General features: G+C 45.2%; 2 protein-coding genes across 12 annotated transcripts in view; both read left to right on the top strand.

Moving 5' to 3' along the window:
• LOC144115527 (uncharacterized) overlaps positions 1–20,753 on the top strand; it is a 339,252-nt gene that overhangs the window by 218,950 nt on the left and 99,549 nt on the right. The window lies entirely within an intron of this gene.
• LOC144116471 (uncharacterized) lies at positions 3,378–9,013 on the top strand. The gene is made up of 5 exons (XM_077651195.1): positions 3,378–3,567; positions 5,392–5,528; positions 6,204–6,332; positions 7,297–8,733; positions 8,933–9,013. Exons 1-5 carry the CDS (start codon positions 3,378–3,380, stop codon positions 9,011–9,013), a joined length of 1,974 nt encoding a protein of 657 aa, XP_077507321.1.

Below are 20,753 nucleotides of genomic sequence, written 5' to 3'. Positions count from 1 at the left end.
TTTGCCATCTTTGTCGCCAACATACGCAAATGTAATGAAATGTGATTTTCTCAGGCGCACGACTGGTGGCATGTGCATGTCATGCGTGCATTTGGAAAAAGTTCTGCGGGTTCTTACACATACAATCAAAATAACATGCAGCATTTAGACCAGCGGCTGTGGCTTACGTTTCTGCACAATTGTTTCAAAATTTAAGAGTCGTGGTTGGGGGCAACCGGTGACGTGGTGTTAGCCTTTGTTTGCTTGCCACTGCGTCGGCAGCCAACTATTGCCAGGAGTTTGCCAGTGGTCATTTCTTTGCCTTTTGCCAACCTTGGCTGACACGGCATGTTAGCCAGCCATTGCCCCACGCTGGCCCGGCTTATAGTAGGCCGAGCACATCGGCTACCAACTCAGGACCAGTGACTTACCGGCCATTGGCCAATTTTTCTTGGGATACACCTTGTAATACATCCAAGGAAAACAGATGACTTACTAATAGATAGACACGTTAGTCAAGTCTTCACAACTACCTACTGCACTGAACAAGTTTATGTGAACTTCTGCTTACTGACTCTCTCAGAAGCCAGAAGTATATTTAAGAAAGAGCCGCTTCCCTCCCCCACCCAAGCATGATTTTTTTCGCATGGGGAAAACATACTGAACCGTATTGCTTTTGACAGAAAAATCGAAGAAATACATGGATCAAATAAAACTGCGCTCCCCCCCATTCAGGAGTGACCCATAAATCCGCCCTGCCAGAAACTGTTAAACCCGTGACAGAGAGGGCTGCAAAGTTCACTCTAAAAATTCACGTTTGTGAAGACAGTCTTACCATTGTCTGCAGTGAGCTTGTCGATCTGCTATTGCAGCTTGTTGTGGTGGCCCTCTAAACCAAGCTTGAAGTCCATTGCCTCCATGCAGAGGAATGACTGCATGCAAATAATTGGACATTTCATTGAGTACATGTTGTTGACGTCACATACTTCATATCATGTACAGTCTGCGTCACCCTTTACATGTGACACGCACTCGACGACGAGGCTGCGTGCGGCACTTCCGCCGCGCGGTTTCGGTTTTTGCCTGTTGAGCCCAAAGTTCTTGCTATGTACTGCTAGAGCGCCAACGGGAATCGCGTTTCTGAAAATTTAGAAACTGATATAGACATTTAACCTACAAATTAATCAAGTGCCTAATTCTGATTGCTAAAAGGTTAGCTATTAGTGCGAAGGCATTCATACGCTCTCCAAAACTGACCAAGAATCTTGTCATCTTTGATTTGATTTATGGGGGTTTAACGCCCCAAAGTTACTCAGGCTATGAGGGACGCCGTAATGAAGGGCTCCGGAAATTTCGACCAGCTGGGGCTCTTTAACGTGCACTGACATCACACAGTACACGGGCATCTAGAATTTCGCCTCCATCGAAATTCGACTGCCGCGGCTAGGATTGAACCCGTATTTTTCTGGCTAGCAGCCGAGCACCTTAACCACGGAGCCACCACGGCGGACTTAATTGTCAGCTTTGGATCTTGTGCCGTTGTCTAGAAACAGTGACTCCACGTTAGGTTAAAAAAGAAATCAAATCAGTATGCACGACTAGGAGTCGAACCCGCGGCGGCGCAAACAGATCAGCTCACAGGCTGCTGTGTGAGAGCACTGGGCTGTCGCCGCTTCTTTAAAATCATGGTATTTATTGCAGTGAAGCGATGTGCTGTGTACATGAACACGCCTCATGTTAACTGCAACCCACTCTCGGGCTGTGCATTGCATACCGTCTTCGTTCACTAATACTGCCCGTGCTTTAGCACTATAATCGGCACTTTTTAGATTTTGGCTAACGAGCTTGCTACACTTGGATATAACTTAAGTCTGCAGTGAAGCTCCGCCCACATTTAGGACCGCCTCATAGAATCCCTCCGCAACAAAAAAGTAGTATGTTGTGAAAACTTTTCTTGTAACCTTAAAGGACTATATAGAAACCAACTTTTTGCTTGCGTGTTTTCTTCTTTCAAACGATGCGTTAGATATTCGTATACATGGAACACCGTATGGTATTCTTGTGCGACCGCTAAATAATTTGTAATTGAATTTCTTCTTGGCGCTGTTTTGGTTTCGGTTTCATTGACTGTGACGTCAAGTTGATGTTTTGTCACGTGATCCACTAGAAAAACTTAATTTAATCACTGACAGATCATTTTTGTCATTGCAGGTCTTGGAAGGGGCTGGATTAATTGTCTTAGTGAATTAAAACTACATATCAGCAATTATATTAGTTTTTCTAGTGGATCAAGTGACCAAAACAGCTTGACGTCACAGTCGTCGTTCGGTAGATGAAACCGAAACCGAAAGAGCATGAGAGAAGAAAATCAATTATAATTTATTTAGCGGTTGTAGGCAAATACCACCCAGTAGTCCATGTATTGTTTGATACAAGAAAACGCGCAATAAAATTAGGTAGACGAAAATGTAAGCTCAAGAATTTTTATTCCTATGGCTTGTTTGATATAGTGAAACATCAAAAAATTGATTTCATTTACTGTTGTGAGCCCCGCCGCGGTGGCTCAGTGGTTAGGGCGCTCGACTACTGATCCGGAGTTCCCGGGTTCGAACCCGACCGCGGCGGCTGCGTTTTTATGGAGGAAAAACGCTAAGGCGCCTGTGTGCCGTGCGATGTCAGTGCACGTTAAAGATCCCCAGGTGGTCGAAATTATTCCGGAGCCCTCCACTACGGACCTATTTGTTCCTCTCTTCTTTCACTCCCTCCTTTATCCCTTCCCTTACGGCGCGGTTCAGGTGTCCAACGATATATGAGACAGATACTGCGCCATTTCCTTTCCACCAAAAACCAATTATTATTATTATTATTTACTGTTGTGATTGGTCAGCGGAGTAATACAGGACGCAGCGGACCACTGTTCACTGCTGTTTCTTAAGCTGTTTTCAGCATCGGCCTACATAAAAACGGGCGCATGCACTGATCGAAAAAGTATCGGTAAAACTCGTGTACAGCGTTCAAAACTGTTGTGGAATGGAACACGGACCTCGGCGGGACCCGTTTTTTTCACGGAGTTAGCCGATGGGCGGAGCTTGACGTCACCTCAAAAAATCACGTGGGCACTCCGCGATAAAAAAAAAAGAAGGAAAAGAAAACGAATTGTGCGCGCTCAGGCGGTGTGCGCCTCTGCGTGCCAGCGGTTGTGGTCACGTGGTTATTTGTTAAAAAAAAATAAAAAGGCTGTTTCTGCGCTTGCGCCTGTGTTGCGCGCGTTGAAAACGGAACTTTGAAACGCGCTCACAGTGGGTCCTGCGCGGCTTCTCGCGCGTTGAAAACGGAACTTTAAACGCGCTCACAGAGTGTCCTGCGCGGCTCTTCGAGTTGAGTAAAAGTTTGAGATGATGGACCCTGATTCGGCGGACGACCCACAAGACGTGATTATGAAGGAATGCCTCCTAGATCTCAAGAAAACTGGTGACAAGTGGACTGGCTATTTGCAGTCCGATGAAGAGCTGCAAGCGTTCGAGAAGTTAGCAGCCGTTCATGTCCAGTTTTCTACGACGTCGTCAAGGAATCACAAGTGTGGGGCATGTGAGTACTCTTGAAGTATGAAGTATATATGCTCTACTAATGTAACGTGACGAACTAGCGATGTTCACGAGTACATATATGTACGCATTTTATATATAGTATAATGCAGCCACCACGGTGGCCTAATGGTTATGAGGCTCGGCTGCTGACCCGAAAGACGCGGGTTCGATCCTGATGCGGCGATCGAATTTCGATGGAGGCGCAATTCTAGAAGCACGTTTGCCTTACGATCTCGGTGCACGTTAAAGAACCCCAGGTGGTCGAAATTTCCGGAGCCCTTCGCTACGATGTCCCTCTCATAGCCTGAGTCGCCTTCGTTAACTGGCCGAATATTATACTCGCTGTGTGTTCGATCAGCCATCTTATTGTCACGGGGAGTAGAGATCGTTCTCGTATATAATAGCAGGATATGTACATAGCACAAGCCATCCAAACAAGTTGATCCACGCTTAAAACTTCTCACCAGAAAGTTAGAAGTCGTAATTTATAGTTGTAAAACCTTTTTCGTCATGTTGCATAGCACAATTCACTCTGAGTAACAAAACTGCCTAAAACCGCAAGTCACTTAATTCAGTGAAAGATCTTTGGAACCTAAAATTTGCAAGATTCGGAACACTGGTTTGTTTGTTTTTTTGCAAGTGTCAAGCTGGTGTGATTAGCCTGTTTTATGTGCTATATAGATTCTTGGGTAGATGTAGTTGGGTTTGCGGGCCGTGGGGCAATGGGTTATCCACATTTCGCCCCGGGCGCCGCTGACTTGGTCCTTGTATGCAGATTTTTTTTTTTTAAGCAGCTCGCCGCGTGGCCCACAGTCCGGCGACGGTCGCCCGGCCGTTCTAAAACAAACAGAGCAAATGCTGCTGGCAGAGGGCTACCGAGCTAAAAAATAAAAGCAGTAACGGCAGCGAGGGGTGCCTGAATGGGACCCGCTCCATGCCTGCGCAGTGCCTGCGTGTCTTGCACCCCGGCGCATTGTTTAGGTCCGTTTTATGGCTTTTCGAGCGCAGTGTCAAAGAAAGCTTTGAGGACGTAGCTTGAAGAATGAAGCTCTCTTGGAAGGCTACTGGCGGGCCATCCTCTGGGTGCACGTGCGACGGTCGTGCAGCTGGATGTCGGTTAATGAGCTGTGTTTGCTCTGCTTCTGGCCAGCGGGGCTCAGATGCCACCCTGTATCTGTTTTTAGAGCACCGGCTGGTGGAAGTTGCACTTGTGTGTATTTTGTTGTCATGTTGATGTTGCTTTTGGAGTTTGTGGAAAAGTTCGATCGACTTCTTGGAATGCTCGCGGTCCTCGCGAGCAAACAAGCTCGTGGGCACCGGTGTGTCATTGGTCCCTTCAATTTAAGAGAAAATGCTCCGATTGGCTTTAAGAAGCTCATTCCTGATTGGTCGCTAAAATGGTCCCCAGGATGCTGGGGAAACGGATTTAAAGAGGCGTTTTGGCACCAAAAGGGGGTGACTTGGGCAGGGGCTCTTGGTGGAGAGTCGGAGTCGTGAGAGTACGGACAGGGCCAAACTTTGCGCTGGCCACGTTCCGAAGAACGAGGAGCCCCTATGTGTAGCACGAGTCAAGTCGGTCAGGCCAGGACAGTTTCGTAGGGGCGAGCTTTGGCCTGACGCTCCTGATCGTTCTTGATGGCAGCGACCACACTGGTCGATGTGTAAAATATGTGAATGGTTTAATAGATAAACCAAGCTGTACATTTCTGCCGAGAAGTTTGCCTACGCCTCAGCTTCCTCCTGCAACGTGTCGCGCCCAAACGGACCCCTAGGGCCTTTAAGTCTAACTGGTGTCTCTCAGAGTGTACTTTTTCCCTTTACCCAGCTCAACTGATGTTCTCTTCAAACGGGGGTACAGTGCCTGTTTCTCTGGACATGCCGTTTCAAGTCGTCCGACAAGTGGACAAGGACTGTGTGCTTGGAATTGATCACCATAAGGACAAATGTGAAAGCACTAGCACTGTAAGCACCTTGTGATCCAAACAATATTGTAGAGTAATAATGACAATAACAATCATTGGTACAGTTATTTTTTATTTAATTGTGTACAGGCTGATGACACATTTGGCATATGTTTTCGTTAAGCAAATGATTATATTAAGTATTTATAAAAATGAGTCTCGGTTTAGTGATTAAAGTTTAGCTTCAGCACAAGTCCTGCATTCATGGGCTGAATCCCATGTTTCGACAGTAATTCATCTTATATTCATAGTCGCGTTATGAAGCCATTGGAGATTGTATGGAGGACCATCCAGGGTCGAAGGGCAGCCTGGGCAAAGAGCACCAACCCGAAAGATGGGCGAGTTCTACGAATGATGTCAGCAGCTGACGCTGCCCGTCTAATTTCCTTGTTTGCCTACAAACGGGAGTCAGTTAACAGCAGTTTCTGAATTATATAGGGCAGCGCAGGCAGCTGTCTATATTAAAGCATTTCTTAAGCAAAACAGACCATAACGTTTTGCTACTTTCTGGTTACAAATAGGGTAGTGTTTTGGAGGCAGAACATTTTTAAAATCCTCTAGCTAAACATGGCAGACCCTGTGCATATGAACTACATAAAATCTGCAGTAAGGTACTGATTTCATTGCAATAACGTGCACAGACAGTGGTAATTTTCATGTGTGGCTATGCTTTTAGGCACAAGATCCAACTGACTGGTCCAGCGAAGTCTTTTGCAAAAAAAAGATCAAGCTGCAAGGAACCAAGAAGAAGGGGTGCACTGCAAGCATGCATCTAAAGTGGATCAGCATGTACCCAGAATTCAAGGTTGGCCACTGTTCACGCATTTTATTGAACAATGAAGTGAAGCACAAGTCTTATCTCCGAGTTGGAAAAACAAGAAGAATAAATTTATAATTAGGTACACAGAACATACTGCACAGCATTTTCAGACACATTTCAGACCAATACTTTGACCAATAGACTTTTCAAAATTTCAGTGTACAGCTCATTTTTGCTGAAACTATGGCCTATGGTTTTACGCTTCTCTTTTACAGCAAGAGCTGTTTATGTGAAGCTCCTCATAGCACCTCACTGAAGCACCAGTTATAATAATTAGATGCGGAAGAAGCAGTAGCTCTCGCTGGATATTGCACCAGGTGTCAGGCCTTAGCCTTTTCTTTTTATGTGTTTAAAAGTTCAGCTATGTGCTTTGCCTTAGATTTTAATTTATAATACTTCCTACATTAAAGCATAAAGCTTCGGCATTGAATATGCATATTTTATCATGACCATTTATGTATCCACATAGTATGATCATGCACCAGATTGTACCGTAAGTTGATTAATACCAAAAAATCAAGTTTATGCTCTGCTTTCACTGCAACACACAATTTGCACATTCTCATCTTTATACTTGCCAGGCCTTTTGTAATAATCATTTGTTTGCTAAGTTTAGGGATCCTGTTGAACAGGAAAACAAATTAAATCAGTTTCTTTTACTTGTAATAATAAAACCTTCTTGTAACCTCGAGTTCATCCTAATCGATTAACAAGAATTGCTATGTGGAAAAAGCAAGCCTAGTTAACGTCATTGGAGGCATGAACAAAGGCATTTAGAAAATTCATGCTAAACCACATTCCTTTCACTTGGCCCCTGATAAATTAATTATTTTGCTGTTTAATTTGTCAGAAAGGATCTTTTCCACATAAAAGAGTGAGCTTGTTTTATTGTGTTGAACTCTTATTGTGATCAGATTTTTATGTGTTCATTGTTCTGCTTGCATTTCAGGTTGACATCCCTCAACACACAGGGATAGGAAAATCTCTGCAAATGAAGGCGGCAAAAATACGAGAACTTGAGGAGCAAAAGGCCCATGTAAACTGCAGAACCGAACAGTGCATCTATGTGGCAATCTCGCCCATGAGTTTCCACCATGCTCACCAATTTGGTGAAATGGCAGGCTTCTTCAGCCAAACTGTAAACAAAGCTGTGTCGGCACGAATTCAGGACCTTGTTTGTGAGGGCGTGACATCGGTACAGGAAGTGAAAAAGTGTCTTGACTATTACGTACAAGACGTTCTGTTTGGAGGGAAAAACAAGCCATCAAGAAGCTGCAGAGCATTCTTCCCAACACAAGAAGACATACACAACCACATACAGGCTGCTCTTCGCAGAGATAGGTTTAGCTCTTTTGATCAAGAAAATGCTAAGCAGTTAATTGATAAATATCAGAGAGAGGAGCCTGATAGCAAATTCTTTTACAGACAGTATCAGAAGAAAACTGAACAAATCAATAGCCTTCCAAGTGATGACGTTTTGGAGCAAATGGAGCAGGAATGCGAGGAAACGCTACTGTTTTGTTACCAGTCAAAATTTATGAATGAAATGCTCATAAAATATGGACAATCAGTTTCATGCCTGGATGCAACGAACAAAACGACAGACTATGCTCTGCCACTTTTCTTCATTGTCGTGAAGACAGCACAAGGCTACATGTGTGCCGGTGTTTTCATAACGCAATTTGAAACGAGTGCCTGCGTCGCAAAGGCCCTTGAAGTGTTCAGGCAGTGGTGCCCCGACTTCAATCCTCAGTATTGGATGATTGACTACAGTCAGGTAGAAATCAATGCCCTTCAGAGCAGCTTCCCCCAAAGCCAAATCACAATTTGTGATTTTCATAGAGAGCAGGCATGGGGAAGGTGGCTAAACAGGTCCGAGAATTGCACTGTTGCAAAAGAAGATGTCCTCTTTCTGCTGCGAAGAATAGCCAATGCAACCTCTGAGGAAGAAATGAATCAATGTATTAATGATCTCAAAGCATCTCGGCATTGGGAAAATGAAAAATTCAGATGTTACATTGACACACATTGGCTGAGAGTGAAAGAAATGTGGGTGCGTGCATATAGGTTAGGCTATGATGTAGTGCTGACGAAAAATAATGGCACTGAAGCACAAAACAAAATCTTGAAGCAGTATTACATCAAAAATAGCCATGGCAGAAAGTCTTTGGCAATGCTGATCTCTACACTTGTCAAGCAATTTCTGCCTGACAGACAACATCAGCACCAAAGGAAGGTAATGAGCCTGTCATCATCGTACCGGACATACAAAAACAACATCCCAGAATATTTGCACAACCGGCCACCAGCTTTTATTAAGCATGTAATGCAGAGGATGTTCACTGCATGCGAGTACACGCATGAAGGCATCAAGAGAAAATCTGCGGTAGGGCAGTACCTCGTACAGTCGCAGTCGTCATCCAGCTGGCACACGGTGGATTTTGCAGGGCCGAACTGCACGTGCATGGATTTTGCAGCAACAAAGTTTCCGTGCAAGCACTTTTGTGCAGTGTTCAGGCTGACCGAGAGTTCATTTTCTGACCTTCCTGAAAGCTACCTGAATCGGCCTCATGTTGCTGTGACAGCCTGTGCTACTGCTGATGACCAAGAAAACGAACCAGACAGCCAGGAAGGGCATGGAGGAGGAGCAAGTTCGCATGAAGTGACAGCTCTCAGCATACCTCTATGTTCTTCGAATCAGCTGAAGATGAAGCGAAACAACTTTCGAAGCATAATGGAGAAGTGTGGCAGTCTCCTTTTTTACTGCAGCGATTCTTCAGCTCTAGACAAAGCAGCAGAAAAACTGGAGGAAGCCTATTCTCTTCTTGCACAATCAGTTCCGTCTACCAGCGGTCTGTTCATCAGAAACTCCCCAACAAAAGGCTGTTCAGGCCAAGCATCCCACGCTTCACAGAAGGATGCTGTACGAGCAGCACCTAAGATTTTGCAAACAGAAAGGACAAACAAGGAGCACTGGCGCACTAGAGGCCGTGTTGGGAAACAGGCAGATGAGCTGCGCAAGACCATTAATGTTAACCCCTTAGAGTAAGGAATCACTCAGTGGGGCACCATGATGCAAGAGGAAAATTTCACAAACAAGAAGCAATGATATCTGGAGCTTAAAGCACCTGGCCATGACAGATGCCATAGTACAGGGCTCAGGATAAATTTTCATGACCAGAGGGTCTAGAATGCGCTGGCATTGCACAAAATAGAAGAATCGTCGCATCTTGTCCTGGCTGAAATGTTGTCACCTCAACTGGGATTTAATCTGCAATGCCATGCTGAACAGTGGAGTGCCTGAGCCACTACAGTAGGTATTTACCAGTAAAAGTGGTTGCTATGGGACCAGCTGTACCGCATTTCTTAGGTGTGTGGCTTATTAGAACACATTATTCATATAGTGAAGATGGAGGATAGGAGGATGCAATTCAAGATTTCTTATTCATTCTTGGCCCAGTTTAACCACCATCATGAGATACTTTCTCCCTCAAGGCTGAACCTTCTTATGCTTAAGAGTCAACAAATGGGACAATTTTTGACATGGTAATAATCCTATCATCTTGACTATGCCCTCAGTTTTGGTGAACCACCAGAGTGTTCTGCAATAGAACTACAGGAAGCTTGAAAGCTTTGCCTGCATCTCTATTAAGGCTTACTCCCTGCTTGAGCCTTGCTACGTCAAGAAATCAGTCTACTGCATCTGTCCACCTCGGCTTGTGGGCCTCTCCTACTAAACGAGACCATTCTAGCACTGCACCTGGACCTCTCGGCAAGGCTGTAGTGCATAGCCACCTGCTAACGCGATTCAGGCTTCATTGTTATTTAGTCACACTGTGTGTCAGGAAGTGGCAGCTGTACCAATTCAACTTTTTCTCTGTTCACGTGCTCCCCTTATCATGCCATGTAAACTTGTACAGCGACGACGCCACATGCCTGCGGCTGAGTTGTCACGCTCATCTTTGCTGGAAGCATCCAGGGTTAGTTGGTGGGTGCATTAATGTACTTCTTCAGACTTTGGGTTGCTGCTCCTCTAATTCATATAGCAGTGTCATGGACACATTTAATGAAGCACAGAGGGTGCTTCTCAATTCATCACACACTCTAACCTGCTACTTGGATAATTCCCCACAATGGCCTTTTTCTGCCACTCCCTGCAGTCTTCCCAGGCTGTCACCGTGGTAACTCAGTAAAAAAATATCATTCACACCTTGCACAGCATGCTTTGAATATACCTGGGCAGGTCTCCGTATCAGATGTTTAAAAACCGTCCGGTCTTTGCACACTCGAATCATGGTGAAAGTTGCAATGCCTAAAAATGATATTCAACATCGTTTACAACCAGATAAAACTAGATTTCCAGACATACATGCAGTTTAACACGTCATGACCAACCCAGATGAAACACAAGGCGATTTTGGTACCTCAATACCGGACCAATGCGGACACCAGTTCCTTTTTCCCGCCCAAGGACTATTGCAAGTGGAACGGGTTGCCAAATAAGGTGCCTGTCAATGTCCGAATCTATTTTAGCAGCCGTTGTTCTTTACTTGTGATTGCTTTGCATCACGGTCGACCAACCTGCGCTACTTTGCACAACGCAGCGGAAAGGACGATATCAAATTCTTCATCGCTTTTGGGATTAACAAATTTCATAGCCGCTTCACGAGATGCGGCACTTCGAAAAAATGCACAGCATTCAATACAGCTAGCACAATCCCACGCATATGTCAAACCAGACGAAGCAGACGAGCGTTTCAGCACTTTTGCACTCATTTAGCCGCTTGCAACGAGAGCACTAGTGTCGGGCTACACTCGCGCCGCAAGAACTGACGCTGCACTAGCACAGCACTTTTGTGAACTACAGTATTTCCCGCTCAGTTTAATCCAAACGCCAGAATATTTAATCTGAGTGCCACAGAAATTAATCCAAGCGCCAAAGCATTTAATCCAAACGCCAGCGAATTTAATCCTCATGCATTCTCACTCATGGACCGCTCAAACTTAAAACACGGTCTACAAATCCCAGACGCGTTATCGATGAGTTGTTACTGACGAAGCATTAGACACCCAATGAGCAAGAAATAATAACAACTTTTTAAATCATAACAAATAAGGGCCTGGTATTTATACCACCCACCACATCAACCGAAGTACAGGGTGAGCGCGAAGCACATTGCAGATATGCATCGGCAGTGTCCTGCAATTTGCATCATCATGTCACACCTTTGTTATCCTGATAAGCTGAGCAACTCACTCTAGGGTTATGACTAAGATAAACTCCCTGTGATCAGCGGATAGTCCACTCACATGACTTCGCATCACTTGCAACCCACCGCAGGGTTGCCATAACGTCCCGTCATGATGAAAGTAGGCTCCTTGTGACGTCACAACTTGTAATGACGCAGCGAAAGCGTTTAGAGTTAGCGATAGCGATAGCATTGCAATAGTGACTTGATGTGATGCATGATACTGCAAGTCGCGTGAGAGCGGAGAGTGGACTCAACGAAATAGCTGTGTGCAAATGATAGCCGTACGTATTGTCCAGGGAAATCCGATACCAATGTTGTTGGGTCGCGAAAGTGCCTACCCTTTCCTGAAAGTCACGTGGCTTTATAAGGCGGGAAGAATTGCACATCTTTGGGCAGCCATGTAGGAACACAGTGAATGTGCTAGCTAAAGGTGTGTCTAAGTGGTAGCATCATTACATTCGACATAATGCTTCGTTCCATACCTCTCATGACTTTGGTTGAGAATGTGGGACGTCAGGTTGCAAGTGATGCGAAGTCATGTGAGTGGACTATCGGCTGATCACTGGGAGTTTATATTAGTCATAACCTTAGAGTGATACCCCTGTCACACGGGACGTTGAATGTCATTCGCAGCATTCGCAGCGAATGACATTACTTTTGAATGGCGTTTTTTTCGCTGCTACACGGGCACAGTCAATGACATTCACAGCTAAAGACATTCGCCCATTGAATGACTTTCCCGAACTCATGCAAGCGCGACCTGTGTAATCTCGACGACAGCGGCTTGGCGAAAAATTACAAAACTGATTAGTGAGAACAAAACGTATTCAAAGAAAACTTTATTTTAATTGCTGCAATGAACTTTTGAATCATTTTTTGATGTAAAATAAGGTATTTGAAGCGATTTGCGCAACTACACTCTTGTTCCCAGTCGCCTCCAGTTACTGTAGAGACGGCCGCGTTTGTTTACAAACCATCCTCCATCTTGCCTGAGTAGCTTGGTCGTCACTCCATTTGCCTTCAGTGCTCGCAATGGAAAACAACTCTGCAGCTTCGCCAGCCCAGCAGAAGGCGTGTGAACAAGCAATGTTCGCTTGCACTGTTGCTCATCAGCGACTGTCAAGAATTCGGCACCAATTTCGCAGCCCTCTATAGTGCCGACAGCGGGAGGAAGTGCGGGCGGCATGTACGGGAGGGATCGTGAGCGGCTTTGAGCCTGTCTTGCTTTGGATATTTCAGTGGATTGCTTGTTGACTATTGCTCCCACAAGGCGTTGCAAAAAATTTTTAAAGAGTCTATTAATGTGTAACAGTGTGATACTAGCAATAAACATAAAAAATGTGTATGAAAAACATGATTTGTAACGTTCTGCTGTCATAGCAGTTAGCCGATGGACATCGCCATCATTTGCAAATGCCGTTTTGTGTACCCGTGTAGAACGGGAACGCCAGCAGGCAGTGACATTCGTTGTGAATGTCATTCGCTGCGAATGACATTCAACGTCCCGTGTGACAGGGGTATGAGTCGCTCATCTTATCAGGATAACAAAGGTGTGGCATGATGATGCGAGTTGCAGGACACCGCCGATGCATATCTGCAATATGCTTCGCGCTCACCCTGTACTTCGGTTGATGTGGTGGGTGGTATAAATACCCGGCCCTTATTTGTTATGATTAAAAAAAAGTTGTTATTATTACTTGCTCTTTGGGTGTCTAATCCTTCGTCAGTAACAACTCATCGATAACGCGCCTGGGATTTGTAGACCGTGTTTTAAGTTTGAGCGGTCCATGTGTGAGAATGCATGAGGATTAAATTCGCTGGCGTTTGGATTAAATACTTTGGCGCTTGGATTAATTTCTGTGGCACCTGGATTAAATTGAATGGCACTCAGAATAAATATTCTGGCGTTTGGATTAAATTGAGCGGGAAATACTGTAGTGCAGAAAGTGCAGCGAATCGAGGAGACCTAAAGATGGCATGGGACATGCCCAGGAGTGACATATACTGGTGGGCATATGGCATTGTCAAAATTCTAAATAGTGATATCGCTATTACTAACGGCCAGCTACAAATCTCTGATTGCAAGCAGGCGCCTAACAGTAATAGCTAAAAATGTTACTATTATAAATTAGTTAACCAACTTAATTGTTAACATTATCCACCCGTTTTTTTTTTATGTCCGCCGACACTAGCGTAATGCCGCGGAAGCCATTCTTATAGCTCAAAAAGCCTATTTTTAAACATTAGTGGCCGAGCAACCGATCTTCTGGGATGGGAGAGCGTGGGGGGAGCTTAATCCTCAGCTGTTTCCGGTTCCATGAGCAAAGCCCAGTGGCCAATTTGACAGCACCCTTCGGCCTCCTTTTGAACAAGTGTGCGAGTAGCTTGCTTGCTTGGTGGAGAAGTAAGATAGGAAGATCATTGTTAACATACCCCTTGTCACTTAGTTTATATGATGGTTTAATTCTGACTGTCTCCTAGTCCTCCTGTAAAACATCGTCTAGAATTATAAACAATAATGAGCAGAAATACCCAGACCACCTCTGCGTTTGCTGTTTCTGAAAAGTGCCTGGGTTCATTTGAGCCTGGGCATTCCTTAGATAAGTCTTTAACTAAATAATGGTATGTTAGTGAGTAGTGCCGCGGAGTATTACCATATTTGCCCAAATATAGGGCGATTTTTTTCTCTTGAATCATCTGCTTCAGAACGTGCCTCGTTTCATATTTGGAATTCTTTTCGCGGCACTTCGCGATTGCCCACCCATCGTACTCACGCTCTGAGAGGAGAAGCCAACTTTTCAACGACCTTGGGTCGGGGCGGCAAAGTGCGCGGAAGGCACAAGAAGGCGGTCAGTCAACGTGAAACACAGCGCACGTGCGCCATGTTTCATGATAAACGCACGACCGAGAGGGCGCCCACGGAAACAAGGTGGCGTGGGCCAGTAGGAATGGGAAGGCAATGAAAGAGCTGTGAGCAGTAGGGAAAGGGGACAGGGAGAACGGAGTCTAGAGCACTGCACGGGCTCGGGCTTACTCGAAAGCCCGGGCCCTGCCCGACCGGGTACGAAAACTTTTTGCCGGACCCAATGCTTTGGGTTGTGGGCCCGGGCCGGGCCTGTATACTGACGGGCCTCTGCCGGGCTCGGGCTTCTGAACGGGTACTTTCAGAGAATGCCCGTTTCTTATGTTTTCATGGGGTCAACAAACGGCAGGTCAAGACAATTGGAGACAGTTTTGAACTATTTCCAGAGTACGAACTTTTTGATCTTCGGTAAAATGTCATGTGTAGGGGTGGGACTTTTCTGTTATGTTTTTTTTTAATTCGGTGGAATTTTATCGCACTTTATTTCAGAACCCAAGTTTAGTCTTTTTTCGGCGAATATTATTTTCAACGAATGAAATACTGGCTTTTTTTATGATTTAATGCGGCAATCCTGTGCAGTCAGAGGCCAGTTGTCATCATGGACAATTTATTTACCAGTACGTATAACTAGCGGCCAAATTTAATTACTTGGAGCTGCGCTTGTAGAAGAAGTTGCTATCTTCATTAAAATAGTAACTCAAGTTAAATGAGATAACCGACAAACAAAAACGCGTTAAAGTGTACTTGTAAGAACTGGGATGACATATTAACGTTGGCTTGTCGCGCTAAGCTGAGCGGCAAGGGCGGGGCATCATTTGGTCTGCGTGTTGATGGCAGCAATGGAACTGCCGCCCAATTGCCGCAGTAGCCAGAACATGCCTTTCTGCGACACCCATGCATGGTACCGTGACAGTGTCCTGCATGCAGTTGATTACCCTACCTAACCGACTAACTGCTCTAAGCAGGTGATGATGGCAAACAAACAATGCTTAGCTTGCAGGCAGTGAGGAGTTGGTACTTCCCGGTCGTCAGAGGCGTGTAAACTAGCAGAGCAATACCACAAATTGCACAACTGCGCTGCTTATCCAACAACATGGTCGCATCATGCCCCTGGCTTCCTGCTTACATAATTTCAGCTTTAACTGAGTGTAACTCACATTCAGCAGCCAGCTATCGGTGCCGTGACAAGCATATTGACCTTTTTGGGTGTAAACCGAATTTGGAAAACTGAAATCGGCGTACTTTTATCGGTTTATTTCGGTTTAAACCCAAGGTGTCCAAACCCTATATTCATGTGATATGTTGAGCGTGCAAAAAAAAAATGAAAACAATGCAGAAAATGCAAAATAGTTAAGGCAAAACAGCATATATACCATTATGTGTTCCTTAAGCTCATTTTCACCCTTTGCAAAGCTCTCAGATTCAGAAGCACTGAAAGTCTTATTGACACAGTACTTTTGCTTGCCACCTTCCTAGCTTTGCGAAATCGTGACGCATGAAGCATAAATACGGCGTCCGCGCACATTTTTTTTTTTTCAGCTTCTCAGCTCTGAATGCATCACACTTAATTACCTCCTCCCCAGCACGCGCCTTGGCTCTGACATGTTCCACGCTCAACATTAATGTCTCATAATCATATTTCGTAATAATCGGACTATTACTTCTGTTTCGTAGCGGTGCTCCCCCGGATTTCCCAGAACATAGAGGAGGCTGCGCATGCGGGCAAATATGGGACTTGTAGGCTGCACCCAAGACATGCTTAGCTCATAGTGCTCGTGTAGTGTAGTTTCTCTTCTTCCGGCCTGTGTTTTCATGCTAAACACTTTTCATAATGTATGGCACAATATTTATGAGACTTCTCTCGCTTGTTTGTCAAGTCCTGCTTTTTTTGTGCCATTTAATTCTACAAAAGCTTTGTAAACTAATTGTCTACTCTACGACTGCATTAACACTCAGTTTCAGCAAAGTATGGGGCATATATCAGAGCCCAGTTGATGTACCTGCATTTTGTTTTTGCTGGATGGTAAAAGGTAAGCGACAGTGGGAGAAGCAGCTACCTGAACAGACACAAGCAGACACCTCACTGCCTTATGGTCTCGCGTGACTTCTTGCGTGTTGGTGGCGAACCAATTGCAATGTTACAAAAGCTGTATTTGACAAAAAGTCAAATACAGGCTGTTTGACACATTCTTGCGAAAATTAAATCCAAAACTAAGAGGAGGAAAACGGGTTTCAAGCAAATTGTTATGTGTGGCATTCAAGGCACTGCAATGTACTTTCTTCGGGGCAAATAATAAAAAGAGTACCAACTAAACCAGAAGCAGAAACTAGAGAATCTTAGACGTCGTCTTTTCTAACAACAGCCCACTATTTTTCACTGAAATTCATAGTAACAACATTTGCGCTTCTGTACGTGCTTATAGCTTTTGTGTTGTTTCGGTCCTGAGCTGGGCCTGTCCACTTGTCGGGCCGGGCCCGGTGCGGGCGGGTAGCGGTAGAGGGTACCTGGCCTGGGCCAATAATTAAGGCCCCTGCAATGGTCTAGAACGGACGCATGCAGGAGGCCGCACACATTAACGCGTTTTTCTGAAGACCACGCCAAGCTCACGCGAAGCCTTAGGTTATGGTTGCCCTCAGAAGTTTGCGCTCGCTCTATGGTCTCGTTATATTCATATACATTTAATTTTGTGAACACAAGACAGCTTTACTTGTAACATTTCCCACTATGATACAAGAAATGTAGCTGTTTTCACAGAAACTCAGCATATAGCAAAAATACAAAGGTGGCCACCACGCCTCGTGCCTCACCATTCTTCAGCTGCTCGATGAACCTGCACCTCTCCCTCCAAGCTGCTCTTCAGATGACAGAGTTGAACTGAAAGGCTTGTCTCACGGGATGTCTTGTGTTTGAATAGGCCTGCCATTGAGGTAACTGCAGTCCTAGCAGGAAAAAAAAGAATATGCAAAAGAAGGCAGATAAGTGCTAGCATTATGTGCGCACTGTCTGAACATGAATTGTTTTGTACAAGAAGTTTTGAGAATAAGCCCTAACTTTCCAACTGGATTTTTCCAATAGTGTGTCTAGCCCTCAAATTACAGTCACCTGTTAAACTTTCCCTTGTGAATCAAGAGACATCAACTCAGCTGGTGCCAGCACTTCCAGAACCCAGTCTAAAAAAAAATGCATTGATAATTTGAAAATTGTTTTTTGATGAAAGGAAGTGGCACAGTAAATGTCTCGCATCTCGGTGGACACCGGAGCCCGTAAGGGAAGGTGGGTATGAAAGAAGAGAGAAATAGGTGCCGTGGTGGAGGGCTCTGGAATAATTTCTGCCACCTGGGGATCTTTAACTTGCACTGACATCGCACAGAACATGGGCACCTTTTGCATTTCACCACCATCGAAACACGGCTGCCGCTGTTGTGTTCGAGCCTGGGAACTCCGGCCACGGCCGGTCTCGAGGGGGGCGCGCGTGCTCTTTCATACGGCCTTCGCATTCGCCGCGGAAGCAATGCGAGTTTTTCTCCGAGAGTTACGCCGCCTGCCGCCGCTAGAGGCGCGACGGCCCTACCGTTGGCTCCACGCCTGCATCTGCGACGGCGAATGGTTTTTGCCTGGTTTCGCGCTGTAGCCCGTTGGTTCATGGTGGGCGCAGCACCGAAATCAAAGAAAGCAAAATGCAGGTGCTTAAGCTGCGTATCTTCAACACAGTCCACTTGTGCACAGATTCTTCGTCACAAACTTTGCTCGATGAAAACATTTAAAATAAGGAATCACTCTCACATTTCCCAGAACTATGTCGTGCATTTGTGGTTTTAAATACAGAAGGAAATACTCTGATCACTTCCTCGTGTATGTCTCATGGTCCGTGATTACATGACAAGTTAATGCTAAGGGGAAAAGAATGAAATCTTGGAGAAGGGAAGTGTTGCGCTCGTCCCATAAAAATGTACTATATCGAGGAAAATATTCTCTACGACGCGTGAGCCGTAAATCCGAGAGCGCCGTAGCTGGTGGCTTGAGACGATACTTGTAAAGTTGAAAGTCAGACTCATGTACACCAATGTTGAGCTGTCAAATAAACTGATTGCTGTGAGATGTATATAGTACTCGATTTCGCCGATATCGCTTTTCGCACGTCCTGAATGTACTTATTTTCACCCTCATATACATCACAACTTCCTTGAACGAGAGGCCTGTATCGATAGCTCAAAAGAATGCTAATTACTAATGTGCGAGCAAGTCTCAAGAAGAACTGTAATGCACTGTTCCGTGCTCGAAGCCAATGGCCCGCGGCCTTTCTGCTTTTGTTGTCAAACGAGAAGCCACCAGATCCCTCTGGAATGACTGTAGCCGCGCACAAGTCTCTCTTCATGTTCAAAATTGTAAGCGCATTAGCCGTCTAATGTTTCAAGTTCCTTGTCACCTTTAAATTTTGTTTTATCGCCGCGCCGCCTGTTTGAGGACACGAGTTCGCCCAATAAACAATTTTCGACTTGGACGCAAGCTTCCTTGTCGTCATTCTGGCCTGACTAACGCTACCAGAACGTAGCAGAAGCAACCAGTACAAGCTGCGTATGCTGCCACAGATATTGACGTGTACTGAGTATTGCAATTTCAGAGAGTATGTATGTCCACTGATTGACTTCAGCTACCATAAAGAGCGCCATTTTTTGTTGCCCACGTATATTCAACCTGCGCCGTGTCCTGAAGCTGCCTAAAAAAAATTGGTTTAAATATCTTTGCGAAAGATCTCAGATTATGCAGTTGAATGCCCAGTGCCCTTTATTCTCTTAAATTCGGGGACTTTTATTAAGATGTAAGCATCGCAAATGTTAATTTTTATTTCCTTACATTGTAAGCTAAGTCAGCTGGTATAACGCGCATTGCTGTGAGTTTTAGTGGAGCTCCGTTAGGTTGCTGAAAACTTCTTTTTGGGGTGCTACTTTGTTTCCTGAATGACGTGAGGAAAGTTCGTGCACTCGGGAGTTTTATCGAAAGCGATGACGAGGCTACAGAAATGCAGGAGAATATGCAAATCTTTTATAGTCATCGCCTCTCAGGTAAGTCTGTTCGCTCGTAAAGGCCGATTTTATTGACAGAACGCAGTTCTGAACTAATTTTGCTTTGCTGGAAGTTAGTTCATGCTTGCAGTTACTGTCAACTACTGACTTAATTTTTGCGCCAAACTTCAAAATGCTGTCTGTTCCAAGAGGAGATCTTGGACGTCGCGTGCGTGCAACGTGCTCTGCTCCTGCGTCCAGCGCTGGGTTCCGTCTATACCCGTTCCTTTCACAAATGACATGATGCGTTTTCCTGGGGAGCACCATGAATTATTGCTAACGCCGCTGTTGTGCAAAATTAAAGCAGCTGCACTTGAAATTTCAGGAGCTATATGTACGCTGCAGAATCTTTTACTCTTTGAAACTTTCCATCCAAGTATTACATGCCGCATATCATTCTACACGCTCATAAAGAACCTGCAGGAAGACGAACTATGTAAGCTGATAGCCTTGCTTTTTAGCCAGATAAAAGGGTAGAACGTGTTGACGTCCGTGCTCGAAGCAATACGTTCGACCATACACAGTCGGGCTGAAGGAGAGAGCGCGCAATCGTTAATCCGTTGTTTCAGATTTCTCCCATGGCAAAGGGGCTGACTACACGGTCTTTGCGTAAAGAGGTAAAATATAAAGGCTTGACAGTTACCACTGATGCAGGCCGAACTGGGAGCGAGCGCGCGTTCTCCTTCGGAGTGAACGGCGGTCGCAGCGGCGGAGCGGTGGGGCAGTCGCGACCCCACCGAGGTGCGGCGGGAGGTCGAAACAGACCCCATTGCGAAGGCCGTAAGAAGAGAAGCGCGCGCTCCCCTCGAGACCGGCCATGCTCCGGCTCAGTATACCCGAGCGCACTAACCAGTGAGCCACCGCGGCGGGCGCATTTCTACTCTCCAACTGGATTTTTCCAATAGTGTGCCTAGCCCTCAAATTGCAGTCACCTGTTGGACCCAATATGTCCCAGGCAACTATACTGCATTCAAGAGACGTTAGAGTACCTACGAAGTTGTACAAAATACTCAGTGTGGAAAATATTTGCACAACTTCACTTACATTATTATAGTGAAGCAAAAAAATAAACACATCATTGCTTGTGAGAACTGCAGGCAAATGTGCAGGATGGTAACATGAGTGTTAACATGAGGTAACATGATGGTAACATGACTTTGGTAAGTGTTCGTTTAAAAGGATATGCTGAATTTCCCTCGCCAGACGGGTTTCCGTCGAACCCTCAGC

Source organism: Amblyomma americanum, chromosome 1, assembly GCF_052857255.1.
Source record: "Amblyomma americanum isolate KBUSLIRL-KWMA chromosome 1, ASM5285725v1, whole genome shotgun sequence".
NCBI lineage: Eukaryota > Metazoa > Arthropoda > Arachnida > Ixodida > Ixodidae > Amblyomma > Amblyomma americanum.
The sequence above is the reverse complement of the archived record's forward strand: the minus strand, read 5'-3'. Positions and strand labels throughout refer to the sequence as shown.